The 24233-nt window shown below is 40.2% G+C and overlaps 1 protein-coding gene across 4 annotated transcripts in view; it reads right to left on the bottom strand.

Annotated features, from left to right (window-relative positions):
- TPD52L1 (TPD52 like 1) overlaps positions 1-24233 on the bottom strand; it is a 77472-nt gene that overhangs the window by 24527 nt on the left and 28712 nt on the right. For all 4 annotated transcript variants that reach the window (XR_010919449.1, XR_010919448.1, XM_067546705.1 and 1 more), the window contains exons 3-4: positions 23205-23353; positions 2132-2233 (exon numbers count right to left, since the gene is read on the bottom strand). Coding sequence is in view for 2 of the 4 variants with exons in the window: in XM_067546705.1 (XP_067402806.1) it covers positions 2132-2233; positions 23205-23353 (251 nt within the window). In the remaining 2 variants the exon portion in view is untranslated. The remainder of the gene's footprint in view (positions 1-2131; positions 2234-23204; positions 23354-24233) is intronic.

Below are 24233 nucleotides of genomic sequence, written 5' to 3'. Positions count from 1 at the left end.
CCATTATGGAATAACCCACCTTTAGGGAAAAATTATTCTTAACCCCTCAGTTAGTGGTTGGCGTATGCTTCAAAGCATAAAGGTTTTTCAGCCCTTATTTTGTTATTACTGACAATATATTAACAATGTATTACCATTGTAAAGGGACGTGGTGAACACTAGTTAACGTTCAGACAAAGTTCTAAAGACGAAATGTTAAGAATTAGACTCATTCAAAATGGATCGGAGGGTCGCAGCAGCCTGTGGGAGGCATGACAGTTATGTGAAAAGAATGTCCTACCCCCTGGCAGCATGTCACCCAAGAAGCAGGTATGTGACAGGCCTTTTCTTTTCCTGCCACATATGCCACATACTACACAACGCCGCCCTTTCTACTGCTGCTTTCTTTGAGAATTCAGCTTCTTGAGGACAATAACTGAACATGGTACAGGGGAGAGGCTAGCACAGGCCTTGTTCCACTTTACATGCTATTTAGACTATTTTTGATGTGTGACTTTTTCGTAAATATTGGTGAGGTAATCATGGCAGGGTACTCTTTTGGATAATCTATTGAGACCTTGTGCCTTCAGAAAATAAAAAAAACGGGCTTCTCACAATACCAGGCAACATGATCAGTGCACTTTGGGTTCAGGAAACCACTGGGAAGCACATTCTGTTAATATGAGCAATAGACTAATGAGAATAAATCAGAATGCTTTTACATTCATCTCCTGCTTTGGAGAGAATTATTGGCTGAACACTGACCATTCGTATCTGTAGTGCTGAAAGCCACTTGCTTAGCCAGACCCACACATCGAGATCACACATTTCTTTTGAGGTAATCCACTAACTTCCCCTTTGGAAGGATGGAACAAGGCTGTGTGTGCTAGGACTTCTCAAATCTAAAATATTAAATGTAGTGTCTGCACTATAGAAAATTACATCAGTACAAAAAGCCTATTAACTAAAAGTGCTGGAGGAGAAATTCTGTGAGCCTACTCTCATTTTTTTAAACTGATACAACTTTGTATTGTTTATAGTTTTTTCCTTTGTTCCTTTATTCAGAGGGACCCTAGTATATCTTTAAAAATGTTAATTTCACTATCAGGTAGCTAAAGGCCAACACTTAGGTGATATGTAAAAAACACACAAATTCTAACATTTTCATAATATATCCATATTTTCTATCACACTACTTTGGATCTAAATATTCCCTGCAGTATTTGAAACCAAAATTTTACAGCCTTGTATTAGCATGTGAAAACTGGAAAGTGAACCTGAAATCAAAAGTCTGGTTTATATACTGATTAAGCCCAACAAAATACAAAGAATAAGCAAACAGTATTTTAATATTCTTTGTTTTAAAAATCAAAAGGTACCACTAGTAATTCTTAAACTAGCCTGGGGCCCAAGATGGGCAATAAGAGCTTCTGCAACAGTGACAAGTGTCAGACTAAGTGTCTTGTAGCCCTTAGAGCTAGAAAGTGGAGTTTTATATCATTGGAAAGGAAAGATTCCCAGGATCCCAATAGGTCAAATAGTACTTGCTTCTAGCCCTGGAAAAGCCCGATATCAGATACATTTTGGATTCTTTCACATTCATGCAGGCTAACATCTTGCTCTTGCAGAGACTTGTGTGCATGTGTGTGTCCTGCAGAGAGTCCCACTGAAGTCAACAGGACCCATCTCTCTGCAGGCTCCATGTTTTTTGATTATACCATGTGTATTTCTGGAGTTAGCTGATGAAAGTACCCAAATGCTTTTCAATTTATTTTTCCATGAATAGTTCAGAGGCAGGCCTGTGTTCTTAAAAAGATATCTGCCTCTAAAATTCCATTTATGGATACAATTAGAGGAGTGAAGAGTTAGCTGTATTTCCCCCCAGTTTTAGTTATACACATCTCTAGGTTCGAAAAGTTATTTAGAAGGGATGGCAAGTTGCAATACATTTTTTTTCTACCAGGACTCATAACAGAAATATATCTTAATATACAACAATTCTTTCCTTCAGGATGAAAAAGGATGGTATAAAATAATCTCAGCTAGCAGTAATTCAAATTAAACACTGCAATTTAGAAAGAGAAAAGAACAACAACACTGAGTAAGTTATCTCCTTTCCCCCAAAATAAAATAAAAAACTAAGTTTCTGTACCTCATATCCCCAAATTTCTTGCTGATGGCTGTTCCTACATTGCTGATAGCTGCTGTTGCCTTCTGTCCTGCATGGCTCAGAGTTTCATGTGTTTTCTTATAACTAGAAATAAAACCAAAAGAGTGGTAAGTAGTTCATATAAAAAAAGACAACAGATGCTCCTCTGTCCTGCAGTCCATTTTCATTCTCCATATTTCTAAATGTGAAAACCAGGCCTACTAAGGGTTAAAAATTGAAGTGGTTTGTCAGGTTAAGGTGTGCAATGAATGCTTTTTATGCAGCTTTCCAAATGCAGGCTGGCCCTAATGTGACCATATCCGAGGGAGTGAATCCCTCCTGAGTGTCCCCCTTAGAGAGCATATCATTTGAGTGGGTTGGTGCAATCCATTTAAAGGTGAAATTCAGTGATTCATTATACACCGTAAATTCTTGACTATATTTCAATATAGTGAAGATCAAAAACAGTTTGTAGAAATATTCACTAAATCCATCATTGTAAAGTGAGGGGGAAATTGTCCCATAGCAACAGCTATACTGTACTAGTATATGTCCTAGCAGAAGCTCCAATTTGAAAATACAGAGTAGGACCCAGAAAATGCATCTGCTGTTTGAGTGCATGAGAAAGCAAGGAATCTCAAAAGCTGTTGTGAATTTTACTACAACTTGACTAAACAACAACTTGGGAATTCCCTACATTCCTGGACACACTATCAGAGCTGATCAAGTAACTAAAGGAATTAATTAAAAATTTTAGCAATTTTTCTTGCATTTTTGGTCTAAATATGAAGTTTCTATGAAAAAAATTTGAAAAATGTCAACCAACGATTTAATTATTAACCTTACAATAGAAACCATAAGGTGTGTAGGTGCACCACTTATAGGGAGATACAGTCATTACCCCCAACGAGCTCGCAATCTATAGAGACAAAGTATGTTAGAAAGGGATACCATAACCAGGAAAAATCATCAGGGTGATGATTGACACATGTATTGCTATCTCCATTTAAAAAAAATTATATATACATATACAAACTACCCTCAGCTGCTCCTATACACACTATTGTCTGTGGAACTTTTTTAGTATCTGTCATTATTATTACTGTAACCTGGTACTTAATGCTTCCATTTTATTTTTTTAATTTTCAGTGTTGCCTAGGGCTGGATTCTGCTCCACTGAAGTAAATGGCAGTACGTAGGGAGTAGGCTCAAACCTTTAATGCATATGAAAAATAGCTTAATTCTCGGAGTCCTACTCTACATCATTAGACTATCAAAGTAACAGCTTCATATTTGACAGTTAAATATTTGTATATATATTTAAAACACTTCCTAAAATTATTTACTCATCTTTGCAATTAGGCAAAGTAATTCCAATCTTGTGTGTTACACTTGTAGTTATTCCTTAAATACGAAAGGAAATAAAAATGCTGATGAGATGAAAAAAGGCTCAGAAGAAATCTGGACAGCAGGTGCATATTCAAAGCAGATCTGAGTCCTTTCTTAAATCACTCATGCAATATATGGTATGTGTGTTCACACACAATTCTCTTTACACACTGCTGATTTATAGGACATGCTTCGACTTGTCATGCTTTCATTTCCCCTCAGTGCTGTTAAACTGTTTCACAATTCATAGGTTAATCATTTCACTTTTCTGCACGGACGGTTCTTTTGCTGAGCAGACAAGTTCGGATCACATTAAAACCTCCCTCTCTAGGGTATAACATGATGTTTTCAGTGAAGCAAATGAGCCTAGAATTAGGAATACTGACCTAACAACAAAATGAAAGCACTTGCAATAATTACCTTATACTCTGCTGTCTATATTGGTGGAAAAGAACTGTAGAAATGAACATGAAAGCATTTCAAGTATTATTTTGTTGGTCTTATTTATCCTTTCAGCACATGCAATAGAAAAACACATACAAAAACACACACTGGAGACCAATTGGAAATCTCATTGCCTAGTTCCTTCAGTAGAATATTGTTTTCTTACTTACCATATGTATGAAAATAATATAGTTCCCCGGGGAGATGGGGACAAAAAAGAGGAAATAAAATAAAGTGGTATTAGCATTTGCCATATAGTATGTCAAATTACCGACATTACCTCTATGCTGTGTCTTTTGTAGCATATAAAGACAAAGAAGGCAGAATTAAGGCTGCCAGGCAAACCTTGCTCCTTACTCTAGTAAATCTCAAACTTAACATTCCATTAACACATTGTTTCCCAGTGAACACACTTGGATAAGATACACTCCCGCACTCTAAAACACAAATGTTTGCCAGACGATTCAGCAGATGCCTGTTCTAGAACTCCAGTGCTGTGCTCCTGCTTTCAGTAAGTGACAATGCTATAATGACTGCAAGTGCTAGAGAAAAGAGTGTAAGAGCAACTGGTAAAGGAAAGAACAGTGGTTATGCCTAGTGGTGGTGGTGGTTTGTGGGTGTTTTTTTTTTTTTTTTTTAAATGATCTATAAAAAAGGCCCAAAAGTTAGTTTTTAAAGGGTCTCATCTCTCCTCCCTACTCCTGCTTGTTTTTCACCTTGGAAATACCAAGAATGTCACATTTTTTGGTTTGGATCTTACATGTGTATGGTGGACTCTCCCAGCATTGTGTTGACAAACAAGGGGTGTGAACGTCGAATCTTTAACAAAGCAATCTTTTCTCCCAGCTGTTTATTTAGATGTTTGTGTTAAGTGCGTGTTACCAAAAACATGCAAAACCTAGAGAGCTTTAAACAAGAACTACTTTCTCTCACATTTTATCAAGTTTAACTGCATGGCATCTCTAAAACCATCATCTCCCCAGCACTTCTCCACAGACTTTCCCCAAAGTCCCCGGAAGTCTTTTCAGTAACTTGAATGGGCTTGGGATAGGCACCCAGCTTTTTAGAAAGTCTTTCAGGAAAAAATAGGTACACAAGGTTAGACTTTTCAATGTGATAAACAACCCGGGGGTGACGGTGGAACTTGAAGAAACCTTTTAGATCTTCTTTATAGCTAAAAAAAGGTACAAAGCCATTTGTTTTTCCTCATTTTCAGGTCACCTTTAAAAGCATATTCAGGAGCCAGGTTTGCTAAAAGGATCTGGATACCTAGCCTTTCAATCTCCAGGTCATCAATTCAAATCCATTGCAAGTCAGTGCCAGAAGGTTTTATCGGATTGTTATTGAATAACAATCCATCAAATACATTGGAGGTCTCATTCAAATTCATAGCAGACAGAGGCTTACCACACAAAATGCCATCAAAACTGGCTCCAGTAGGGGGTGCCTCAGCAATGAGAACAGGACTGAATAACCATGGCGACTGAACCGTAATCTGATTTTACATTGGTGGAGCAAGGTAAGGAAGCGTTACTTAAGCTTGTAAGCTCTGTGGGGCAGGGACTGTCTTTCTGTTCTGGTTCGTATAGCGCTTAGCTCTATGGGGTTGGTCCATGACTCTGGCTTCCAAATAAATAAAACTAAGAATTGCTGCTTCCTGTGCCATGACTTTTTCTTTAGATAACAGGAGGATCCAGTTTTTTAGTGCTGACAGTCTGGCACCTTTCACAAAACACCCAGGTCTCATTAAATGATGGTATGTGTTTAAAATGAAGATACGCTATTTTAATAAAGTATTCTTCCTAAATTTGCCTTATCTCTTTAAAATCTAAAGGGCCCAATCCTCCTAATCACTAATGCTGGCTTTATTTCTGTGTAATTCAAATATCATCAATGGATGTACCCTCGTGCAAGAGAGAGCAGGTTCGGGCCTTAAAATAATCTTTTACAGTACTAAAATCCAGCTCTAAGCATACAGCCCTTTGGTGATATAGATTCTAGCATCAGGGGAAAATTCGTTCTTCACAATGAAAGTAAAATATACCTAAAAGAATGCATCTTTGCACATTCTGGGTGAAATCTTGACTCCGTTCAAGTCAACAGGCATTTACATTTCCTCTCCAAAGTACTGTTTCTGTGTGCTAGTTTGATGCTGTGAGTGACCTGTATTTTCTTCTGCTATATAAATAGCAGATGAAATGGATCACATTTACCTAATGCTCTACCCTTTCTCCTCAAAAACCTGCCTGCCACATGGAATTCACTTTAACCTCTTTTTCTGATCTATCGTGTTCAGAAAAGACTCTGAAAAACTACTCGTGATAACATTTATAAATATTGCTGATTATAGACAAATTCAGAGGCTCCAACACAAATTTGTCATATTCACACACAGGACAACTGATTTGCGTTTGTCAGGATTAGAGATTATCCCAAACCGATCATCCAAAAGCAACATGCAATTTGGTGGGTCTTTTAAGTAGCAGTAAAATAAATTAAGTTCTCTCTGCCATCAATTTACCTTGATCTTAAATGATTACATTTTCCAGCGCTAAGCACTTCATTGCCCCTGCATTTTTTATTTGCTCTAATTCAGGAAAGCAATTAAGCACATGCTCAACTTTAAGCACGTGCACAGTGGTATCCTAAATAGGGATGCTTTAATGAATCAGGACCATAATACAGACTAGCATAATTACAAGGTCCATATAAGGAGCATGTTACAAGGGAATTCATTTATGGGTTCAATGTAGATGGAACCCAAGGTAAAGAAACCTCTAGGAAATAGTAAGTGTATTATTTAACAGAGAGTGGAGTGTACTTAAAAAAAAAAATAAAAACAAAAACAAAAACAACAAAAATTCATGGATATAATTTAGAGCTGAATATTTGAATGAGAGAGCTGCTAAATGCATTTCACCCCCCTCACCCCCACAAGCATAAGCAGCTCTCTGTCAAAACCACCATGATGTCTTATCAAGGTATGTATTACGAGTTCTACATATGTCACAGAAGCTTTAAAAGGATAATCCCCGACTGTCTGTGTCCAGCAGACAATCACTTCTTTAATGAATAAATATAAATACACAGATGAAGACAAACTGTCCCTATCACTTGCATATTTAAAAATACCACTTTGCTTACAGCATCCATTCCTTCTAGGGACCAGATGAAATAAGGCAGATTGTCAGTCTGACTAATATTACTTTTGTGTAGATCCCATAAGTACTCTGTCCTTCCTAATGTTTCTATTAGGAAGAAGGGAAAGGCAGCAGCATTTGTGTTCCTAATACTGTAGATGTTACATAACACTATTAGTCCCATCTAAGACTGTTATGCAATTGATCTTTTTTGGGCTAATGTCACTACCAACTCTTTGAAAAACTGAGTTCTGATGTGGAAAAAATGGCAATGCTGGAGTAGAAAAGCTTTGTGAAACTCTGCAACCCTGATGGGAACAATAATGAAACAACAAACTAGGCAACATTGGTCATTATGGAGATAGGAACTTTAACTTGCACTCTGCTAAAAATTAGCTCATCGTCAGTCTAAGCCAGGGCTGAAATCAAAGATCTCTCTCACCCCAGATTTTTAACCGCCTTGCAGATCACTAGGACACTAGGATTTTTAACCGCCTTGCAGATCATTGTGTAATCTTTTCCACAAATGACATCTCCACAGAATTGAGTGTTTTTGCCTCATTATACATGGTTACTAAATTATATGTTAACATGCTATACATTGTATTTGTTCAGATGCTTTTGGCTCCTCATATCTATATGCATAAGTCTTTCTGTTTATAGCACGTCAAAAATATTGGTAAGTGATGACCTGTTCAGCAGTATTTTTGACTTCTGGGGACATTATTGTGTTTCATCAGCGTCAATAGCATGAGCCAACTCTTTTCACATTCTCATGTAACATCCACTCACTAGCTGTTTTTTTTAAAAAAATATACAGTACTTCAGAACTTAAATGATTATAGAAGTCTCTAAGGGTAGCAAGGAAATTCAGTATTCAGGTTAAGAACTTATAAATGCTCATTCAAATTTGCTCTGGGAAAAATAGTGTAGAATAGACAGTGTATATTAACTACCTCCTTGGACTGCCAAATGCTCAGATCTGCTGAATCACGTCATTTACAACAGCTTTTCACTATTGGCCTTCAAGCAACCATTATTTAGAATTACTCGGTAAGCATGGATAGTGTGGGATCCGTGGACAGAAATGAAAACAACAAGGTCTTAAGCGGTCAATTGCTAGTCAAAAGCTGACTAAAACAGGGCCAAATGACCCTGAGTCTTCAGACGTAGAAGCCTCAGCAGAGAGTAACTTAAGATGCATTATATTTAGAGCAAAGATATTTAAAAAAAAACACTGGATCATGGACTCACTTGTGTTAGTTTTGCGTGGTAAATTCATTAGGCCTGATTCTCTTCATGCTCACACTAATGTAAAATCACTGAGTTTACTAGTTACTCCAGATTTACACTAGCATAAGTAAGAGGAGCATCAGACACTGAACTTCAATGGAGTTACTCCTGAATTACATTGAATTATTAGAATCAGACCTTCTGTATTTAAGACATCTACATTTACTTACTGCCTGGTATTGGGGAGAGGGAAGAGGGGATTTATGTCGGAGAGGGGGAGTGGGCGTTTTTTAAATTACTGTCCATGTTTTATCCTGCTCGGTTCATCCAAAAAGGGATTAAATAGTAATATCTGACACCTGAGCAAATATGGTACATGAATCACTACCAGGATTAATCTGTAAATTAAACTGAGCATTGCTGGTACAATATTTACCTTTTGTTACTTGGTTACCTTCTGCTTCATTGCCTTTTGCTTTAGCAATTTAGTTTGAACTGAGAATTTCATTAAAAAGTTTATATTTCTCTGCAGGATATAGTATCCAGTGATTCCAACAGCCTTCATGGTGATATTATTAGAAGTAATCTTACAGGAGGCATGCACCATATAGTTACAGATTATTCTAGTAACAGGCTCTTCACAAACTATTTAAAGTAAAATAAACTTCAACATGAATTTTTGTCACTGTGGTGTTGGATAATTTACCTTCCAGGGAGCTAACATATCCTTCATAGGCAAAGCAGACTTACAGTATATTTTGATCATATCACCACCTAACAAACTTGCATTGCACGTTATGCAGTCCATCCCTCCTATTTGCATTATCCTGAAATGTGATAACAAGGCACTACTGCTGATTTTTATGGCCGACTTAATTCAAACAAATAAAGAGAACTATTACCTAACACAATATGTAGTTGTTAGGAAATACTGCTTCACAATGTATAGCCAGATTGCAAACTTTTATGGAGATTATAGAGTTAGATACTGTAACTGGATACATAAATGACCAACAACGAGTAGTGATCAATGGCTCCATGTCTAGCTGGCAGCCGGTCACAAGCGGAGTGCCCCAGGGTCAGTCATGGGGCCGGTTTTGTTCAACATCTTCATCAATGATCTGGAGGATGGGGTAGATTGCACCCTCAGCAAGTCTGCATATGACACTAAGCTAGGGGGACTGGTAGATACCCTGGAAGGTAGAGATAGGATACAGAAGGACCTAAACAAACTGGAGGATTGGGCCAAAAGAAATATGATGAGGTTCAACAAGGACAAGTGCAGAGCCCTGAACTTAGGACGGAAGAATCCCATGTACAGCTACAGACTGGGGACCGACGAGCTAGGCAGCAGTTCTGCAGAAAAGGACCTGGGGGTAACAGTGGATAAGAAGCTGGTTATGAGTCAGCAGTGTGCCCTGGTTGCCAAGAAGGCTAATAGCATATTGGGCTGCATTAGTAGGAGCATTGACAGCAGATCACGGGAAGTGATCATTCCTCTCTATTCAGCATTAGTGAGGCCGCATTTGGAGTATTGTGTCCAGTTTTGGGCCCCCCACTACAAAAAGGATGTGGAGAAGTTGGAGAGAGTCCAGCAGAGGGCAACAAAAATGATTAGGGGGCTGGAGCACAAGACTTATGAGGAGAGGCTGAAGGAACTAGGCTTGTTCAGTCTACAGAAGAGAAGAGTGAGGGGGGATTTGATAGCAGCCTTTAACTACCTGAAAGGGGATTCCAGGGAGGATGGAGCTAGGCTGTTCTTGGTGGTGGCAGATGACAGAACAAGGAGCAATGGTCTCAAGTTGCAGTTGGGGAGGTCTAGGTTGGACATTAGGAAAACATTTTTAACTAGGAGGGTGGTGAAGCACTGGAATGGGTTACCTAGGGAGGTGGTAAAATCTCCATCTTTTGAGGTTTTTAAGCTGTGGCTTGACAAAACCCTCGCTGGGATGATATAGCTGAGGTTAGTCCTGCTCTGAGCAGGGGGTTGGACTAGATGACCTCCTGAGGTCCCTTCCAACTCTATGATTCTATATGCAATTACACAGGATAAAACAAAATAATCAAATCTCATGCTTCAGGGTTTAGCTGATCTCGTCAGGGATCAGGAAGGAATTGCTCCTCATCTGTGAGGTGGAGTTTGACCTTCCCTAGAAGACTCAGACATAAGCTGGTAGAGGGAGGATATTAATATATTATTTCCAATTCATATGGCAAGTCATGTATCTGATATGACATTTTGATTTAAAAAAAAACCAAACTTGCATTATATGGAATTAACAGAGCGCACATTAATTGGACAAGAACTGGCTCACCGACACATCCCAAAATGTAGTTGTTAATGGAGAGGCATCAGTGAGTGTGGCCATTTCTAATGGAGTCTTCCAGGATTAGTTCTTTGCCCAATGCCATTCAATATTTTTATCAACGATGTAGATGAAATCTTTGTTGATTAAATTTGCAGATAACAAAATAATGAGAACAGCTTACTGTTACAGAATGATTTGAAATGGCCTCGTTCAATGGTCACAATCCAACAAAATGTGTTTTAATACATTCAAATGCAAGGTAATATATCTGGGAACAGAGAGTGCAGGCTATACCTACAGGAAGGGAGACTGTCTTGGGAAGCAGCGACTTAGTGAAGGACAAAAGGTCATTGTAGGTAACTCCCTCAGCATGAGCTCTCACTGCAGTGCTGTGGCAAAAAGTCTCCTTTGTATACATCCAAAGATCCCTCTCAAGTAGATGTAGGGAAGATCTTGGCTCCATGCACAGCACTGGTAAAAACCTCCACTAGACTAGTGCATCCAGTTCTGTTTTCAAAAAGAATGAGAAAATACTGGAGGGAGTTCAAAAACGACCCAGAGGCTGGTAAACAAGACTTAGAGCTCAATCTATTCAGCTTATCAAAGAGAAGGCTGAGAGGTGACTTGATCACTGTGTACAGGTACTTACACACCAAAAAGATATATCTGATAGCGGGCTGTGGGGAGCTTTCAATCTTGCTGACAAAGGCAGAACAAGTTCCAATGGTGGGAAGTTAGATTCATTCAGCCTTGATATAAGACATTTTCCTAGCAGTGAGAGTAGTTAGACAGTGGAATAGTTTACCAGGGGAGGCAGAGGACTTGCCATGATCACTTGGAGTTTTTTAAACAAGATGAGATCTCTTTCAAAAAGATGCTTTAATCCAGCTTCTGGGAGAAATTCTATGGCCAGCATGTGGGAGGTCAGACTGGATGGTAATGGTGGTCTTTTCTGGCCTTGGAGTTTGTTTTTTGAATCTATGAATCCTCCTGTCCGTTCCTTTTCTTCATGTGCCATGGGGAGAACAGAAAGCTCTGCATTGCCTTCAACAGGTTCATAAACACTTTCAGCTCTGCATTAAAGACAATGATTATGATGCTTAAGAGCTTCAGCCAGTGGCCTGCATAAGTCAGGAAGGCATTTCCCTCACCCCGATACACAGTTGACCAGATGTATTCTGGTATGGGTTTTCTTTGCTTTCCTCTGAACACCAGGGATTGGCCACACTTGGAAATGACACTGCATGGGATGGACCAGTGCTCGGAGATGGTACAAAGAATCCCCTTTCTTAGGTAACTGGCTGGTGAGTCTCGCTCACATGCTCAAGGTCCAACTGGTCAGGTTTGGGGTCAGGAAGGAATTTCTCCCCAAGTCAGATTTGCTGGGATTTTGGGGATGGGGGTGCACCTTCCTCTGCAGCATGGAGTATGGATTTCCTGCTGAGATCATCTGGGTACATCTTGCCAAATCAACTCCCTGCCATTGCAGTTGCCTCAGGCACTGGTGACACCTTGGTCTCCCCTGTTCTCTGCCTGTGGCACACAACAGTTCGGTCTCCTGAGGACTGAAATGCTTAGTCTGACCCCATTTATTGTGCTCAATAATGGTGAAATCAACAGCCTGTGATATACAGATTAGATGACTAATGGTCCCTTCTGGCATTAAACTCTATGAAACTATAAATAATAGTGTATAAATATTTTAAAATCAGCTCCAGTAAAGCACACGACAACATATACTGTTAATTAATGTACCTTCACCTTGCCAATGACATTCAATGTTGTTCTGGTTTGGGTTTCTCTGGCAAAAATTAATCTGTTAGGAGCTCTCCATAGTGATCAAGCTTTCATGAGATGTAAGAAAACTCAAACAACAACAAGAATCACACAAGAGCAGAGCCTGGTGGCACAAGCCATGTAGAATCATAGAAGATTAGGGTTGGAAGGGACCCCATGAAGTCATCTAAGTCTAACCCCCTGCTCAAAGCAGTACCAACCCCAACTAAATCATTCCAGCCAAGGCTTTATCAAACCGGGCCTTAAAAATCTTTAAGGATGGAGATTCCACTTCCCTAGGTAACCCATTCCAGTGCTTCACCACTCTCCCAGTGAAATAGTTTTTTGTAATATCCAACCTAGATCTCCCGCACTGCAACTTGAGACCGTTGCTCCTAGTTCTGTCATATACTACTACTGAGAACAGCCTAGTTCCATCCTCCCTGGAACCTCCTTTCAGGTAGTTAAAGGCTCTATCAAATCCCCCTTCCCTCTTCTCTTCTGCAGACTAAACAAGCCCAGTTCCCTCAGCCTTTCCTCAAAAGTCATGTGCTCCAGCCCACTAAGCACTTTCGTTGCCCTCCGCTGGACTCCCTCCAATATGTCCACATCCTTTCTGTAGTGGAGGGGCCTAAAACTGGACACAAAAGTCCAAATGTGGCCTCACCGGTGCTGAATAATCACTTTGCTTGAACTGCTGGCAATGCTCCTATTAATGCAGTCCAATATGCCGTTAATCTTCTTGGCAATGGGGCACACTATTGACTCATATCAGGCTTCTTCTCCACTGTAACCCCCAGGTCCATTTCTGCAGAACTGCTGCCTAGCCCCCAATCTGTAGCAGTGCATGGGATTCTTCCGTCCTAAGTGCAGGACTCCGCACTTGTCCTTGCTGTACCTTACAGAGCTTGCTTCTTTTTCTTTTTAAAGCATTAGTCAGTTTAAGAATGAAATGCTCTGGAATGAATGTAAAGCAGCTACATTTCTGAGAAACTCTTGGCTTTATGGATATTTTGCTGGGGATTTTACGTAAAAGCTAAGGGCTAACTAGAGTATTAATTAAATAACACTTATTTCATTTGAGCTTTAAAATGCATGTAAATGATATATGTTGCACGAACACCCTAGTCAAATAATCCACAGTTAAGAACATGTTCTTAAGAATGTCAGAGTGACTGAGCTTGTATCTTGCCATCTCATCCATGCAGATAAACACAAAGGTTTATCGGTGACCTGAACTTAATTCTGACTTTGCAACTGAGTGACAGCAGCTGCGGCTTTCTCTCATCTTTCTACCTAGAACTTATTATAGCATTTACAGTGGCAGTGAAGTCAAAATGTAATTATTTTGCCTAATATAGCACTATTGGTTGGTCACCTCACTAAAATGACACCTGGAATTGATTAAAAAAAAAAAATCTGTATCTAAAGAAAAGTGAAACACTTATCAGCATTCACTGGCTTTCACTAGTTAAAGCTATATCAGCATTTTTAGGATAAACGTTTATTTTTCAGGGATTTATAATTTGGCTCAACACTCAACTGAGGGTCAAATCCAGAGCATCAACGGAATGTATCCATTTACACCAGATCAGAATATAGTCCTTCGGCTGCAATTTGGGGAAAAAACAAATCCCAATTCCCCCCCCCAGTTTATACCTGGCAGAATTTTTGTTTTTAATGATTTTTCCTCTCACCAAATATGTAAGATGAATGGAAATTACATGGGCACTCTGAAAGGAGAATACACCTCAAATCATTCAAAAGAATTATGCCCCAGTTTGTCTTCACCCAATCGGAGAAATCTAAAGAGAAGGCCAGAGGGTCTGGAGATTTATGGTATGTGTATACAGCAACCACTGAGTAGGACTGAAGCGGAGGCACACTTCTCCGAGCAGTGAATGCATGCTTCAGCATGGGCTGGACAAGCCTGCCCAGAACCCTGGGTAATTACTTGGCTGGCCTTGCCTGTGCTGACGTGTACATTGCCATAGCTTCACAATTCTGAGCAAGCTAGATTAAAGCTAGCTGTACAAACATACGCTATGATGTCCTCTTGGTGCAGTTTCCTCTCTCTTGCCCCCTGTAAAACAGGCAGGGGGATCTGCCCACAAAACCTGCAGATCCTGGGAGATCAACCAAAGGCTAGCACTCTTCATACAGCATTCTGCACTGCCTCTTGGATCCTCTCCTTTGGCTCCATCGCAGCATGGCTGCACTGGAGTCACCGAGCGAAATCCTGGCCCCATCGAAGTTAAAGAGTTTTAGCACTGATTTCACTGGCCAGGGTTTCATCTATTACGTCTTTCTGGATCTCCGCTCAGAGCAGAGGGGAGGGTTGGGGGGGAGAATCCACAGGACCAAGAAAGGTGCATGAGACATTAATACTGACTGTTATATGCAGTACTGTCCATTGTCCTGTAGTATTTAAAACTGGGAAAAAAGTTTTGGGAAACAATTTGAAGATGCAGTTGGCCATAAGGCACAACAACTTATATCTAGTCAGACTTGTGGGGAAAGATGCTGGAAAGAGAATGTGGGCAATGTACAAATTCTTGAAAGTCGAGGGCTGTGATTAAGATTTCTTTGAACAAAAGTCACAAGTGGACATGATCTGCTGTCAGACCTGTGCAACTCTGCACACTTGGATAGGCATAACAAAGCAGAATCAGATCCATCATCTATACTCCATCCTGTAAACACTGTTTTACAAGGGGTCACAGTGAGTTGGTTCATGCAGTGGATTTTCACCGGAAGGAACAACTTCAAATGCGTTTGGTGATCTCATTCCTACCCCCATTGGGCTTCACCACACTATTTGGCACAACTGCCAGATACTACTCAAGAGTGACTAGAATAGAAGAGGGAAGGAAAATCATGACAGAGGTGACGCTGCAGAGGAATAGAAATGTAGGGCCAGATAACCTCACTCATGCTGAATAGTGCCTTGTTCCATGAGTAATCCCTGCTGATTTCAACATGACTACTTCTTAAATAAGGCACTGTTGTATTCTGAATAAGGATGGCAGAAAGTGGCCTACAGAAAGGTATGAACAGCATCTCTCAGTATGATGGCCTGATCCAGAGCCCACTGAACTCAATAGGAGTACTCCCAGGACTTCATTAGGCTTTACAGCTGGCTCTATGGTGGGTGGAACCAGTCGTGTTATTCCATTTTAAAAGCACTACATTTACTTGCAAATTTAAAGAAGAACAGTTCCAAAAGCAACGACACACTGTAGCTAGCAAAAACACTCACATTTCCATTCTAATTATTACTACTGCTTGTCATTAGTCCTGTGTGGGAATGCAAAATACAGCACTCAAAATTTCACAGCGGGACTACAAATCATGGCCCGACTTTGAGAGACAATTCTGATCCTCTAGAACATGTTATTAGTATGACATTAAATGTACAATAAGTATGTAAGTAATAAGCTCCATGTATTGTAGATTTGAAATCGAACAAACACACGCAGAGCTCCGTGTCCTTCTATTTTCACATTAACTGGTGGCAATCTGTACAACAAAATACAGGTTCCCACACAAGCAGCAAGATCTGGCTCTCCCACAGCTCACAGGATAATTGAGTATTGTCCTCAAGAGCCCTGTCAGCAGAGAAGCTGTGCACACTGATCCTCACTAGAGTTCTGGGGAGGTATCCCCTGCAGGTAAGGATAGGGCCCAGAGGTCTCTCTTGGATTCTCCAATCCCTCTTCAACTCACAGTAAATGGCACAGTAAATTACTTCAGAAAGACATCTGACGAAGTGGGTTGTAGCCCACGAAAGCTTATGCCTGCAGAAATTAAATTTGTTAGTCTTTAAAGTGCTACAGGACTCTCGTTTTTTCAGAAAGACAGTTAAGTCACCCTTTGCGCTATTTGACACCTCCGAGAAGGTTTCAAAGGACAGCTAGCATTTGTGTGAGGCCCTGGCACCAGGTCTCCTATTGGAGCCATGTTGGTCAAGGTGGTTCTAAAGGTGCTGAAAAAGTTCCTTGATTGGGATAGATCTGCTGGGTTGTGAGTTGATCTTGGGTAATCCTGGGTTGGGGAGGGAAGAGTGATCCCTCCAACTCTTTCCACTTTCTCAAGAAGAGTAAAACCCTGTCCCTGCTGAGAGAAGAATTACAGGAATTCTTGGAAGGCAAACCCCAGGGGACCAATTCTGGGTGGCACGGTGGCAGATTTACACTGGTCCACCACCGCGTAGCAGCCCTAAACCTGGTGGATCTCTCAAAGGATCACTCCCGAGTAGAGATATCCTCTGGTTGTGTTGAGATAGCCATCTCTGAAGTGGCCTCTGAAGTAGCCCTCATAAAAGGGTTGTAGGGTTGCCATCTGGCCAGTTTTTCTACTGTCCTGGCCAGTTGCCAGTCAAAAGATGCAACATGCCAAGTTTTTTTGCTGTGCACACACAGCCACACACGTGGGTGATCTTAACTACTGGCCGCACATGTGATGTCTGGGAGCACACCATGGCCCAACCGGTACCCAGGTCCCAAGCAGCACGAGTGCTGAGTCCTCACCTGCCAGCTGCCAAAACCACGTCAGTGTGCCTTGGAACTGGCCAGGACATGGGATGGAGTGGGGGAGAGGCTGACCAGCAGGGAGGATAAGAGAAGGAGAAGGGTAGGGAAGGCAGGGGCTCCTGGGAGGGGATGGTAGGCAGGTTTCTTTGACTATGCTGTCCGAGATCTCAATGCCAGCCTTAAAGGCTGATGCAGAGGTTGGCATGATGGCAGGCCACAGAGCTCATATTGACACAGATCCAGTCTCTCTAACCCATTATACAAGTGGGTTGAGTAGCTGTAGGTACAGTCCTGTGCCCTGGATCTGGGTTGAGGAACAATTTCAACTCCCCTTCCCCTAACACCCTTTTCGTGTTGGTGGTTTGGGGGGCAGAGGTGGCCAGCGGCTGGTTTTTCTGAATCTTGGAAGTGCCAACTCCAAGGGGCTACTATAATAGCCCCTAGGTACTGACAGTCATTGCAGATCATAGCAGTTCCCTTTGCGCCTTCCATTTTCAGCTGTACTGAAAACTCCTCCTCTGTGTAGGTTCATTCTGAATGGTGAAACACCCTGAGAAATTGTTGTGTTTCCCTTGTGTGGTCTGATTTAGTGGAATGGCAGATAGATGCGCATATGGAAATGCTATATAGCAGTATTATATTTGCTAGTAAATATACTTCTCCATCCTGGCTCAGTATTCAACTTTAAGAAACCCTATCCATGTTAAGAGTCACACTTTCCAGAAAAGTTATTGAAGTTCATAGCTATGCATCTATAATTGTTTTGGTGCAATTAAGGGGGAAGTATAGGAACAGAAGGAATGGTGAAAGTTGCTCAGTGTTTCTGTTTCAAAAGTGGGGCTGGTGGAAAAATTTCAATTGAAATCATTTTGACAGAAAGTTGGGTTTGTAACGAAAAAAGTTTCATTAAAAATGTCTGCTTTCTATGAAAATTTCAATTTTTCATCAAAAAACCCAGATGCCTGAAAACTGAAATATTTTTATTTCAATAGCCCACCACAGTGCCTCGCGGGAGTTGAAGTTCCGTTTCCTCATGTCTTCTCTATGGGCTGTGTTTCCCAGTCAGACTACATCTCCCATGATGCAACATGGCCAGGGACACCCATGGTACAATCAAACTCCCCTTGCCATAAGGGCAGAGTATGGTGCATTATGGGAGATCAAGTCCAATCAGGGAGCCTTGCTTATAGAGGAGAGTGGAAGCATGAGGTACCTGAAATGCAACACCCATGAGGCACCACTGCTGCATTAATAAATCTAAATGTTTCAGTTTTCAGACAAAGTATTTTGGTTTTTCAATTTCTGCCAAAATGTTGAAAATTTCAACAGGAAAACAAAAGCCCATTTCCCCACTTCAAAAGCAATAAAACACAAAGAAAGGTTATGAGACAGCTGCAGGAGCATGGGTGTGTATCTTTCAGTCACCTCCAGAAAAACCTGTCTTTCAAAATCCTTCTCTAGCGGTCTTTTTCATTCTCTGTAGTGTTTTGTGCCTGCAATGAGATAAAAATGTACTATGAGTTGTCTTTTAGTGCTTACGGGGGCAGTGTGTGTCAAAAATATGAAGCTGGGATTCTATGGTGACTCATTTAGAATAATTCATTATTCAATAAATTTAGTTTATAATCACTGACTTGGTTTTAAAATAGGATTATTGCTTTTTATTTCAGTTTCTTAAATGCAATAAATCACCAATAGTCTCTGTCTATATAATTTCCATACATGTTTTGCTAAATGACCTATGGGTTGACTTGCTGTCCATTTAAGAAGTGCTGATTTGACAGGAAAGGTTTAGGTAGAAGGAGATCCTCTGACAACTGGAGGGATCATAAGACAAAGTGAAACTGGGGTATGTCTTGGAGTCATCAGACCACGCTATGACATGAAAGAAGCTGCTGCCAGAAAATCAACAGGAAAAGTTTGGGTATAATGATTACCCCCTTGTAATCTACTAGTCTTGATGCTGTTGCTACCTAAGATGACTCCAGAGTGCTGCTTCCAGAAAGTCCCAGAAGGGCACTGATGGGCAAAACTGCAGGCAAAGTTACCTCTGACTGGATGACCATAGTGAGGATAACATGTGGACCAGACATCCTTGGAGTCTTTTTGAGATATATTTCCAATGCTTCATGTGAGAGATTGGTATTCATAGACATAGCAGGATAAATTAACCTGACATCTGTCGTTTTTATCATATTAAATGTAATGAAAGAAACAGAACGAAAAAGCACTGAACTCATTAGGGCTATTTCATTGCATGACTTGTGTTACAGCATGGGAATGATCAGAGTGTGCGTTTTTTCCTATCACTTAGTATCCTATACTGGGAACTACAAAACTCATTTCAAACAAGCAAGCAGCAGAAGTGCAGCTAATCAAATGCAAAGCAAATACCTATAACCCAGCAAGAATTCAGGCTACATAAGCCCCCTCCCATGGTAGCAAAATGTTAATCAGGAAAATAAATTATAATTAAAAAAAATATATCAGTGCACCTGATTTACAATTATACATTGTAAATAAAAAAATGCCTTAATCCAAAATTAATTTTGCCTTTAAAACCCACCAACATTTCCCGCTTCTAGCATCTCATTAAAAAGTGCAATTATTTATACTAAAAAAAAATAAAATAAATCGCACATGCTGCTCTAAGCTAACTAAATGCCTGGTACTCTCTATTCACTGCAAACCTGAGCTGAGGAAAACGATTATTCTATCTGAATGCCTCCTCACCACCACAAATGTGAAAGGAACAGAGTTGATTACCATTCTTTAGGAAGTATTGGTATGTTTTATACAGGCAAGAAGGCCTGTGAAAATAAAGCCTTTTCAACTCCTGCCCCCCCCCCACACGAGTAGGTTATACTAAAAATCAGCCCATTGTAGAATAGCAGAGGCAAAGAAAGAACAAGAACGTTGATTACGAACAGGCTTGAAATAATCTGTTTATGATAGAAACCATAGAAATGTAGGACTGGAAGGGACCTGGATAGTCCATCAAGTCCAGTCCCCTGCACTGAGGCAGGACTAAGTATTATCTAGACTATCCCTGACAGACCATCCCAGTCTAACAGGTTCTTAAAGAACTCCAGTGACAGATTTCACAACCTCCTTAGGTAATTTATTACAATGCTTAACCAGTGTTTACAGTTAGGAAGTTTTTCCAAATGTCTAATCTATAATATTGCTGAAATTTAAGTCCATTACTTCTTGTCTTGTCGTCAGTGGATAAGGAGAACAATTTATCACCCTCCTCTTTAGAACAACCTTTTACATACTCAAAGGACTATGTCCCCCCTCAGTCTTCTCCTCTACAAACTAAACAAACCCAATTTTTTCAATCTTTCCTCATAAGTCATGTTCTCTAGACTTTAGTCATTTTTGTTGCTCTCCTTTGGACTTGCTCCAATTTATTAACATCTTTCCTGAAGTGGGGTGCTCAGAAATGGACTCAGCAAATAAGTTAGATCAAACAGATGATGATGATGGTCCCTTCTGACCTTAGTCTATGAGAAGGTATTCTGTGTTCACATATTTCAGCCTTGAACAGCCTTCCAGGTTTTCCTTTTGAAAGCTACTTTGCTGCAAAATGCCAGAGCTATTGTTGCAAATATAGTATCCCTCTGGAATTAGAGGAGTCGCTTGTGTGTACCTGGGGGACAGAATCTGGCTCTGTGTTTGCTAGTGTCCCAAATAAATAGGCTTTGTGCAGGAAGGTATTTTAGGTAGGAGGCTTGAATCTATGGGAAATGTTGGCCCATGGAGCCCATACTTATGATCTTCCACAGCATGGGAAAAAAAAGCTATAGATATTTTCTGCTGGATAGAATTCCCTGAAGGTGACATTTCTGGCATCATCTGCAACATTTCAACAGGGTTGGTGGACCTCTGAAATGTTTTCAAATCTAGATGCCTAAAGTTAGAGCCTATATCTACATTTAGGCACCAGGCAGAATTTTCAAAGGTACAAATGGCAGCGAGGCACCCAATTTATCACTGATTTTTGGGTCCTCCAATTTCTGGGAGCTCATTTAGGCTCTTCCCAAAAATCAATGATGGCTTGGTTGCCTACTTGTCCTTTGTGCTTTTGAAAATCTCCCACATTAAAAAAGGAGCCTTATTTTTGGAAATGCTGAGCATCTGCAAGTCTCATTAACCGTGGCTTTGAAAATCAGGCCATTTTAATTAAGATATCTAAATATGGATTTAGGAGCCTACATTTTGGCATCCAAATATTTTGGCCTTTGATCTTTAATTGGCTCCTGATTTAATAAGAATGAAGGTACATATAAGCGGGTAAGGCACTGACTCTATGTTACCATACTGAATTAATAATGTTATTTGAATGTTTATTCAACTTGCAGTTATTACTGTCTATGATCAGATATTTTTGTGGAGTGATCCTTCTATGTGAATTCCCACTTAAACCAACAGAAGTCAGAGTTGTGCAGCATTTTGCAGATTAGGATGCTTTTGGGGGAGGTGCCCAAGTGGTAATTGTTTAAGTTTTAATGGTAGTGACTGTCCTAACGATCAGATCTCATGCAAATCACTCTGCTTATGGGCCCCTTCTATGCAAATAAGTACAGATGTTCCACAAGTGGGGGAGAGGGGGTTCTCCTCATGAAAATTTTTAATTTTTTGGACAAAAGAACCACAAACTGAACATTTTTGGCCCAAAATGTTCAGCAAAAAACTGAAGAATTTGATTTAAAAATTCTGCCAGGCTGCCTCATTGAAGTTTTAGTGCCTCAAGTCCCCATTCTTTTCTATAGGGCAGGATCCCTGGCTCAACTACATTTTCCATGTTTGTTTTGTGGTGTGTGTGTTTATATATTCAAAAAGCCCACATACAAGAATTTTTTTTTGTAAAACGAATGTTTTCTATCACAAAATAGCTTTGAGAGAAGACTTTTCACCTGCACTACAACTACACTAGATTTTGCTTTTTATTACTATTCGTTCAGTACTCAAGTGCTGTAATTTTAGGAAGGATGCAGTGTGTTCAGAAATAACAAAGACTCTGAATCCCCTGCTTTAAGCGCGAAACTCAGCTTTAACTATGGAGCTCAGACCTGCACAATAACGACTGTAGGCCTTCCTGGGGTTTTAGAGCTTGTTTTGTCTATCACCTGTCTTGCTGAAACTCAATTTCTTCCCTTTTACCTTGGAGACAGAAAAGTTATTCAGTCAGAAACTCAGAGAGCTGTACCTGTCCTTTGTCTCCACATTTTATGGCAGACTCAGGGTAGATCTTATCACTGTTTCCTTACCTGCATCATTAACTCTTTTCCCCATGCTAGACAAAAGGCCTATGCTAGTTTTACTCAGCAGCATAAATAAAAAGCCAACTCCACACCCTAAAAGCAAGCAATGTATTTTCAAAGGCACCCTCTTGGCAGACAACAACTGAGCTAGGCCATCAGGGTTCTACAGTATTATTGGTTTGTTTTCTTAAGAAAATTTTCAGTTAGACTTTTACTGAGCTGGTTTGCTAACACTTGAATTTCAAATACCATCATTTATACACTGCAAGTGGTATACCAATATCCTGCATTTCTACAGCACCTTTAATTCATGGATCTCACCTAAACTGAGTCTCTCCACATTCTTGGAAACTAGGTAAGTATCTTTGATATTCATATTATGCACTGGTAAACAAAGGCTGAGACACATTAAATGACTCCACAAAGCTCAAACTGCAAGCCAATGGCAAAGCTCTGAATAAACTCAAAAATCATGAAGTCAGGTCTAACCACTAGACACAGCACTGCTTCTCCTATAACTATGACTATTTCCTACTTTCCCAGTTATTGATGTAAACGATGAAAACTGGTAGAAAATTCCCACATGGAGTCATACAAATAGCGCTTCTTTGAGCACTGGTAGTATTTTTTAATTCAAACAGAAGTATGTTTCTTGTTGCTACTACTGTTTTGGTATGAAGAAAAAAATACTAAAGTAGGAAAACAAACAGTGCCATCAGATCAAAAATGTTCTCCCCCCCCAGTCTGGGATTTGTGTGATAAGGGCAACATTTGGTGGGGTACTGTGGGATTTTTGTTGTCGTTGCTGCTACAGGATTCTTTCGAACCACTTCAGTGCTTTGAGGAACCTGCCATGCCAGCTCTTGCAGATTGCTCAAGTTTGGCCACATTTTTCAGCAGATAGCACTGTACGAGAGCCCAAAAAATGAAGTAGACAATGTGCTATGCAATGTAGAAGAATGAATTTGTATGGGTTTTGTACTTACGCAGAAGTAGTCTGCATGTCGTGCCAGCTTTTGCTAAAGTTCTGTTTCAGCTCATTCATCAGGTTGATACCCAGCTTTTGTTTTATTTCCACCAGGTGCTTCTCTTTGGCTGCTAACACTTGCCGTAAAGTTGAAATTTCATCCTCTAGCTGAATAGAATAAAAAAAGTTAACTAGTCATGGAAAGAAAATAAGTACCACATGCTTAGAGTTAAAAGCTGTATCGAGACTCATGTAAATCTGTATTTGACAATGAGGTATACTTGGGGGAAAAGGGGTTAAAGCAATTTTGTTGGTCCCTGGTAAGCTGTCCAGACCACCACATCCATTATTATAATGTTGCTCAAAATGCATGTCTCCTTAAATGTATGACTTCACCCTACTCACTCCATACATGCACCAAGTAAGGAGGAGACTTCTCACTATTGGGAAGCAAATGTGCAACAAGAACTGTTTGGGGGCATCGGAAGTCTTTAAATGACATAAGCACTTGATTTGCATAAAAAAATGGGAATGGGAAGGCACAGGAGAAGACCATGCAACACAGACACCTTCCTTTGAATGCAGAGCTTTGCGTTTCCTATTTACAGCTTCCACCTAAAAAGCGTCTCTGCCCTCCTGTCTTGGAGCATATAAAATACGCATAGTGGGCCTCTCAATAGGTTTTAAATAATAATGGTTTTTCAAATAACGTTATGCTTTTTCTGTGACTTTTAATCTCTCTTGCTGTTTTACATGGTTTGAAATAATGAAAATAGATCTTTTTTAAAGCACTAGATGTTACCAAGGCTGGCCAGTCTCAATGTAAATACAACAGAGACTCTTATAGTGTAGATACAGGGACTGCTATTGGAACTGGCCTTTGCCCAGGCTGGGGCAAAGAGCTTTATGGCATGTCAGTCCCACCCCCCCAGATATGTCCTCGTCAGGGCTATAACAATCTGGTCGGTAATATACCAACCCATCCCAACGGACAGGGGAATGAGTAATTTCTAGAGAAAAAACATCACTATATTTAAGGTACCAGCTA

The sequence above is a fragment of the Emydura macquarii genome, unplaced genomic scaffold (genome assembly GCF_026122565.2).
Source record: "Emydura macquarii macquarii isolate MOO-44397 ecotype Brisbane River unplaced genomic scaffold, CSIRO-AGI_Emac_v2 contig_1146, whole genome shotgun sequence".
Classification (NCBI taxonomy): Eukaryota; Metazoa; Chordata; order Testudines; family Chelidae; genus Emydura; species Emydura macquarii.
Note: the sequence above shows the minus strand (reverse complement) of the source record. Positions and strands in the feature narration are given on the sequence as shown.